The following is a 7,361-nucleotide window of genomic DNA, read 5'->3' on the forward strand; positions in this document are numbered from 1 at the left end:
AACTTTATTTCAAATAGTGACAGGTTAAAAGATAAGAGCGGATGTTTCAGTATCTAGTTTCCCAGCGTCTCGCCAGTTACTTTAAGCTTGTCGACATGAGTTTGATTTCACTGACCTCCCTCCTTCCTAGAGCTATGCTTACTTTTTAAAATTTTAAAAAGCTGCTTCATTTGCCCATTCTTTCAACGCATTGTTGTGTACCAGCAATGAGTCAGTCTTTTTCTTTCTTTCCTTCTTTTTTTTTTTTTTTTTTTTTTTTTAAGACAGTCTTGCTCTGTTACCCAGGCTGGCGCGCAGTGGTGCTATCTCGGCTCACCGCAATCTCCTTCCCGGCTCCAGAGATTCTCCACCTCAGCCTCCTTGGTAGCTGGAACCACAGGCACGAGCGAGCACGCCCGGCTAATTCTTTGTATTTATAGAGAGGGGGTTTCGCCATGTTGCCCAGCTTAGGTCTGTCTTAAAGGAGCTTCTTCCGGCCAGGCGCGGTGGCTCACGCCTGTAATCCCAGCACTTTGGGAGGCCGAGGCGGGCGGATCACCTGAGGTCGGGAGTTCGAGACCAGCCTGACCAACATGGAAAAACCCGTCTCTACTAGAAATACAAAATTAGCTGGGCGTGGTGGCGCATGCCTGTGATCCCAGCTACTAAGGAGACTGAGGCAGGAGAATAGCTTGAACCCGGGAGGCGGAGGTTGCGGCGAGCCGAGATGGCGCCATTGCACTCCAGCCTGGGAATCAAGAGCGAAACTCTGTCTCAAAAAAAAAAAAAAAAAAAGCTTCTTCCTTGACGGTTCCCTTTTCCCAGGAAATTCAAATGCCTCATTTTATCCCTCATCCTCTTGGCCTTTGCAATCTTGCTCCCAAGGCTCTTCCCTGCCCGTCAACTCTCTCACTTGGGAACACGGCTCCGTAAGCCTCTGCCCAATCCTTCTCACCGGCAAGCCCTGCGCCCCAGAGCTCTGCGCAGGGGAATTCGAGTGCAGAGGGCAGCAAGCATCCGCAGGGATCTGGCTCAACTCCTTAGACCGGTTCTTCACCGTCAGTGACTCTCCCCTGACAGATAAGGGTAGGATTTAGAAATGAGAAATGGAAGCACTGGCTGGGCGGTAGCCGCTACCATGGCTTCCCGTGTGGTCCTCATCACATGCTATTGTATCTGTTAATTTATTAGGCGCAGGGCCGGCTCTGAGGGATCTAGTGCCAGGACAAAGCCAGGCACTGGTGAATGAGCAAACACCTGTGTATATCTGCTTCTTCCAGCCCTACCTGCTCCATACCCACCCCCAGCGCAGCATTCGAATCTTTATGATCTCGGCGTCCGCAGTAGGGAATTTCGACGCAAGCTGGCGTCAGCCTCAAATTCCCGCTCTGGCCACAAGGCTGACTAAAGACTGATGCATGCCGGGATGAGGCCCCGCTGATTGACGAATCTCTTGCGACGCTGAAATGCATTTCGGGAGATGTAGTCACACAGACACCGGTGGCTGCGCAGCGTAGCTCCGCCTTCTGCGTGCGAGGAAGCGGGGACGTGTGAGGTCACTTCCTGCGTGTTGGGTGGCTTCCTGCGGCGTTTCCACTCTCGCTCTCCTTTCGTTGCCTGATCGCCGCCATCATGGGTCGCATGCATGCTCCCGGGTGAGCTCGGGGCATCAAGCCGGATTGCTGGGCGGGGGGTGGGAGGAAGAGAGGGACTGTGGGCAGCGGGCCGAGGGGATGATGTTCTGGGCTGCTCTGGCACGAGCCGCCACCTCACCTCGAGACTGCTTCTCTCCCCAGGAAGGGCCTGTCCCAGTCGGCTTTACCCTATCGACGCAGCGTCCCCACTGTAAGTAGCGCGCTGGGACCGGGGAGAATCCGGGGAGGGGGTGGCATTTGTCTCGGGTGAAGCGACGCCAGGGTGAGGAACTTGCGTGTATGAGGAGCGCGGTTTTGCGGAAGGAGAGGCCGCTGTTCTTCGGCGCCATTCCTGGGTTCTTATTCTAAGGTTGGTTTCTATTCCGTAACAGTGGTTGAAGTTGACATCTGACGACGTGAAAGAGCAGATTTACAAACTGGCCAAGAAGGGCCTGACTCCTTCACAGATCGGTGAGTGTTTGTGTCTAATATAGCCTCTTTCGCCTGTCCTCGAGTGACTTGTAGGATCTAGTAGATGGTAAAGTTATTTTAAAAATCGCCAAAACTATGGTCTCGGCACCGTGCTAGAGGCATCATTGTAAGCACTTCACATGTATTGATTTCGTTTAATTCTGACCACAATACTTTGAAATAAATCTTCGTGGCTTTCCCCCCAGTTTACAGTTGAGGAAACAGAGGTACAGTGAGCTGGATACTATCAAGCCCCAAATCACACAGCTATCAAGTGAAGGAGTTGGAATTGGCTAAGCAGAGTGCCTGACACAGTTCCTCACACTTAGGTGTGGTTTGAATCTCAGCTGTGTGTGACTTCGTGCAAGTGGCTTCATTCAGCAAATGTTTGCCTTCTATGTGCTGAACATGGTTCTGGGGCCTGAGAATCTACTAGCCTTCTACTCCCCCGCCCAAAAAAGCCAGCCGCAATGTGCCTGTAGTCCCAGATAGATAACTCGGGATGCAGAGGTGGGAGGATCACCTGAGCCCAGAAGTCCCAGGCTGCAGTGAGCTATGATGAAGCCACTGCACTCCTGGGTGACAGACCCCACCTTTTTTTTTTTTTTTTTTTTGAGACAGTCTCGCTCTTGTCGCCCAGCCTTGAGTGCAGTGGCGCGATCTCAGCTAACTGCAACCTCCACCTCCTGGATTCAAACGATTCTGCCTCAGCCTCCCGAATAGGTGGGATTACAGGCGCCCACCAGCAGGCCCAGCTAATTTGTGTGTTTTTGTTTTTGTTTGAGACCGATTCTCACTTTGTCGCCCAGGTTGGAGTGCAGTGGTACGATCTCAGCTCATTGCAACCTCCGCCTCCGGAGTAGCTGAGACTGCAGGACGCACACCACGCCCGGCTAATTTTTGTATTTTTAGTAAAGACCAGGTTTCACCATGTTGGCCAGGCTCGTCTCAGACTCCTGACCTCAGATGATCCACTGCCTCGGCCTCCCAAAGTGCTGGGATTACAGGCGTGAGCCCCAGCACCTGATCCCACCTCTTAAAAGGGGGAGGGGGGTGCAAAATACCTGTACTCCTCCTGGAGCTTGTAGTCTAATTGGAGGTATGACACATCAAAAGAAAATATGTCATAGATTGTAAGAAGTCAGAACTCATTAGAGGTTTAAAAGAAATAACGTGTAAAGTTTTTAGAAGAATGTCTGACCAGAGTTCTCAATAAATGTTAGCTGTGGAATCTCATTAATTCCTTTGGTCATCTGTATTCCAGCAAGCTCACTGTCATGATGGTTTTCCAACATTCGCAGTTTCCACCAGAAAGGTTTTCCTTAGTGTTGGGTAAACCTTCCTTGGATGTCTGAATGAGCTTTATGTGCATTCTCATGTTGGTTTCTGTGACGTATAAAAGTATACCCCCATCTTACAGATAGGAAACTATGCCCTGATTTCTGAGCCTCGACATCATCACATTCTTCAGTTTGTTTCGTGTTGAAAGTTAAAGCGTGATTCCCTTTTCAGGTGTAATCCTGAGAGATTCACATGGTGTTGCACAAGTACGTTTTGTGACAGGCAATAAAATTTTAAGAATTCTTAAGTCTAAGGGACTTGCTCCTGATCTTCCTGAAGATCTCTACCATTTAATTAAGAAAGCAGTTGCTGTTCGAAAGCATCTTGAGAGGAACAGAAAGGTAAGCTAATAAATAAAACCTGGTGCTAAATAGGACTGCTTGTACTAAATTTTTTCGGTAAAATGTAATGCATCTGGTTTGAATTATCCAAGGTGGCTTAGTACACAAACTAGTGTACTGCTGCTTTGAAGTTCAAATTCTACCCAAAGAGATTTTCATTAGAGAAAGTGCATGGTAGCTCTACCTTCTCTTATTAATGTTTGATAATGTTCAGTCATTTTGGGTGGTTTTCTTGAATTGCACCAAATTTTATTTTTAGGATAAGGATGCTAAATTCCGTCTGATTCTGATAGAGAGCCGGATTCACCGTTTGGCTCGATATTATAAGACCAAGCGAGTCCTCCCTCCCAATTGGAAATAGTAAGTATCAACTCTTTTGTTGTTACCAAGAATAGGAGTCAGCCAGTAGTAAAAGTCTTAGTAGTAAATATGTTCACCCCTCGGGGCTATTTGGTTAACTGCTCTGAGCTCTGGCCTGGTAATGGGAAAGCAGCCACAGGCAATACATAATCGAATGGGTGTGGCTGCTTTAATAAAGACAAGCAGAGGGCCGTAGTTGCAGATGCCAGATTCAGAGCATGAATAAACCCTTTGACTCTCTTTTAGATAGTAGGTAGATTTTCCTTTCATACCTCTACTCCCAGGAGTTTGAATTAACTTTTGTATGAAGTGCTCACTATGATGATTGATTGCCAGACATTCGCAGTTTCCACCAGAAACGTTTTTCCTTATGTTGGCCAGTTCTTCCTTGGATGTCTGAGTGAACATCTTCATTCATTGTGCTTGAACACAATGAGTTGGTTCAGGTATTTAGTAGTTTGGTGCACTTTATATAGTTTGGATTTATTAACTGACAATAGCACCATTAGTGGGGAGATTCTGTTAATGAACGTGGAGGGACCGGTATTAATCCTGATTTTTTCTTTCCCCTTTTTTCTTTTTCAGTGAATCATCTACAGCCTCTGCCCTGGTTGCATAAATTTGTCTGTGTACTCAAGCAATAAAATGATTGTTTAACTAAAAGCATGTTTCATATTTATTTTCCTAGAAGAAAAATGTATATGTGTCAGTGGTTCATACGTGTTGATCTTGTTTGCTGGGGAAGTGTTTTAGGAGATTGATGTTAGGATTCCAGGGAGCAGAAAGATAAGTGTCCATCACATCCCTTGATTGGCCCCTTAAACCAGTTGAGCAGCTTATAACCTCATAGTTGGTTGCTTTAAACATGGAGAACTGGAAGACACTAGGAAATAATGCCTTTGTGTTTGTTTTGGTGTCATGGCAAAAATGTTTCTAAGTATTTTTGATACATTTAATGTTAAAGACTGAGATAGATCCCTGGCAGATGTTAACCACTTGTAGCATCAGAAATAGTAATATTAGGTTGGTGCAAAAGTAATTGTGGTTTTTGCCATTACTTTAATGCAAAAACCACATTTACTTTTGCACTAACCTAATACATAAAAGTGTCACTGGAGGGAGGGGAATCTGATATGGACAGACATTGGATCTTGGGGTGAGGGTTAAAGATGAAGAAGGAATCTAGGGGACAGTAAACAGGCACATTTTGTCTGGAGCATTGGGGGTTTAGGAAGAATATCTGAAATGGGCTTGGGTTCCTGGCCTTTGAAAATTTTTGGATGGGTTAAAGAAAGATTTACTTGTTTTGGTATTGTGTTTTAATTTAATTCTTAACCTAATGGGGTACATGGGTATTGCTGCTTGAATGAGTAAAATCTCAGACAACCCTAGGGAGTGGTTCAAGGTTATAAGACTTACAAATGGTTAAGCTGCATGTCTGGCTGGTGTTTGTTTACAGAGCCATGATCCTTCAGAATTCAGAAATGGCTGCACGTATTGGCTCACGCCTGTAATCCCCACACTTTGGGAGGCCAAGGTGGGTGGATCACCTGAGGTCAGAAGTTCAAGACTAGCCTGGCCAGCATGGTGAAACCCTGTCATTTACTAAAAATACAAAAATAAGCTGGGCATGGTGGCAGGCACCTGTAACCCAGGAGGTGGAAGTTGCAATGAGCTGAGATCACATCACTGCACTCCAGCCTGGGTGACAGTGAGACTGTCTCAAAAAAAAAAAAAAAAAAAAAAAAAGCTTCCATATGCTTTTTTTTTTTCTAACATCTTTGACCCATTTGGAAACAGCATATGCACATTATTTGTCCTAATCTATCCATGTGAGCACCTAGAATTTGTAGGTTTCCTTCAACAACTGTTTTCTTCCTTGAAAAATCATCTTTTCAAGTGGTAGGTGTCCATCTTACAGTATCGCTCTGTTGCCCGGGCTGGAGTGCAGTGGCGTGATCTCAGCTCACTGCAAGCTCCACCTGCCGGGTTAACGCCATTCTCCTGCCTCAGCCTCCCGTGTAGCTGGGACTACAGGCACCTGCCATCATGCCCAGCTAATTTTTTGTATTTTTAGTAGAGACGGGGTTTCACCGTGTTAGCCAGGATGGTCTCGATCTCCTGACTTCGTGATCTGCCCACCCTGGCCTCCCAAAGTGCTGGGATTACAGGTGTGAACCACTGAGCCCAGCCTATTTTTTTTTTTTTTTTTTTTGAGACGGAGTTTCACTCTTGTTGCCCAGGCTGGAGTCCAATGGCGCAATCTTGGCTCAACTGCAACCAACCTCTTCATCCCGCGTTCAGGTGATTCTACTGCCTCAGCCTCCCAAGTAGCTGGGATTAACAAGCATGAGCTACCATGCCTGGCTAATTTTGTATTTTTTTTTTTTTTAGTAGAAACGGGGTTTCATCATGTTGGTCAGGCTGGTTTTGAACTCCTGACCTCATGTGAGCCACTGTGCCCAGCCCATCTTACTACTATTAAACTTACACATGTATGTGGTTTTATTTATCTTTTCAGTCTCACTCTCACCCAGGCTGGAGTGCGGTGGTATGATCTTGGGTCACTGCAACGTCCACCTCCTAGGTTCAAGCAATTTTTGTGCCTCAGCCTCCTGAGTAGCTGGGGTTACAGGTGCCTGCTACCATGATTGGCTAATTTTCATATTTTTAGTAGAAATAGGATTTTGCCATGTTGGCCAGGCTGGTCTCAAACTGCTGGCCTCAAGAGATCCGCCCACCTTGGGCTCCCAAATTGCTGGGATTACAGGTGTGAACCACTGCGCCCAGCCTGTTGAATCATTTGATAAGACATAACTAAAAACAATCTTTTCCTTTTTGCAGCCCCACCTTCCTGAAGATGAGGGCAACCACTTTAAATACATAGCTGTTTTTCTGGTATATAATATGCCTCCTTCTTATTTTTTTTTTTGGAGACAGAGTCTTGCTCTGTTGCCCAGGCTGGAGTGCAGTGGCACGATCTCGGCTCACTGCAACCTCCGCCTCCCGGGTTCAAGCAATTCTCTTGCCTCAGCCTCCCGAGTAGCTGGGATTACAGGCGCATGCCACCATGCCCAGCTAATTCTTGTATTTTTAGTAGAGATGGGGTTTCACCATGTTGGTCAGGCTGGTCTTGAACTCTTGACTTCATGATCTGCCCACCTCGGCCTCGCAAAATGTTGGGATAACAGGCGTGAGCCACCGCGCCTGGCCCACCTTCTTGTTTCTAAGTAAC

At 46.6% G+C, this 7,361-nt stretch overlaps 1 protein-coding gene and 1 non-coding gene across 2 annotated transcripts; both read left to right on the top strand.

Annotated features, from left to right (window-relative positions):
* The first annotated feature begins 266 nt into the window (after positions 1 to 266).
* RPS13 (ribosomal protein S13) lies at positions 267 to 4,789 on the top strand. The gene is made up of 6 exons (XM_055282267.2): positions 267 to 1,634; positions 1,776 to 1,824; positions 2,006 to 2,084; positions 3,597 to 3,766; positions 4,026 to 4,126; positions 4,712 to 4,789. The coding sequence occupies exons 1-6, from the start codon at positions 1,612 to 1,614 to the stop codon at positions 4,743 to 4,745; spliced, it is 456 nt and encodes a 151-aa protein (XP_055138242.1). The 5' UTR covers positions 267 to 1,611; the 3' UTR covers positions 4,746 to 4,789.
* LOC129485637 (small nucleolar RNA SNORD14) lies at positions 4,440 to 4,530 on the top strand. Its single transcript, XR_008658753.1, has one exon. It is a non-coding gene; the product is annotated as a small nucleolar RNA SNORD14 (small nucleolar RNA).
* Positions 4,790 to 7,361: the final 2,572 nt, after the last annotated feature.

The sequence above is a fragment of the Symphalangus syndactylus genome, chromosome 6 (genome assembly GCF_028878055.3).
Source record: "Symphalangus syndactylus isolate Jambi chromosome 6, NHGRI_mSymSyn1-v2.1_pri, whole genome shotgun sequence".
Lineage (NCBI taxonomy): Eukaryota > Metazoa > Chordata > Mammalia > Primates > Hylobatidae > Symphalangus > Symphalangus syndactylus.

Coding starts and splice junctions, on each gene's coding strand:
- RPS13 (XM_055282267.2), top strand. CDS start 1,612: ATGGGTCGCATGCATGCTCCCGG. Junction 1,635..1,775: donor GGTCGCATGCATGCTCCCGG/GTGAGCTCGGGG, acceptor TTCTCTCCCCAG/GAAGGGCCTGTCCCAGTCGG. Junction 4,127..4,711: donor CTCCCTCCCAATTGGAAATA/GTAAGTATCAAC, acceptor TTTCTTTTTCAG/TGAATCATCTACAGCCTCTG.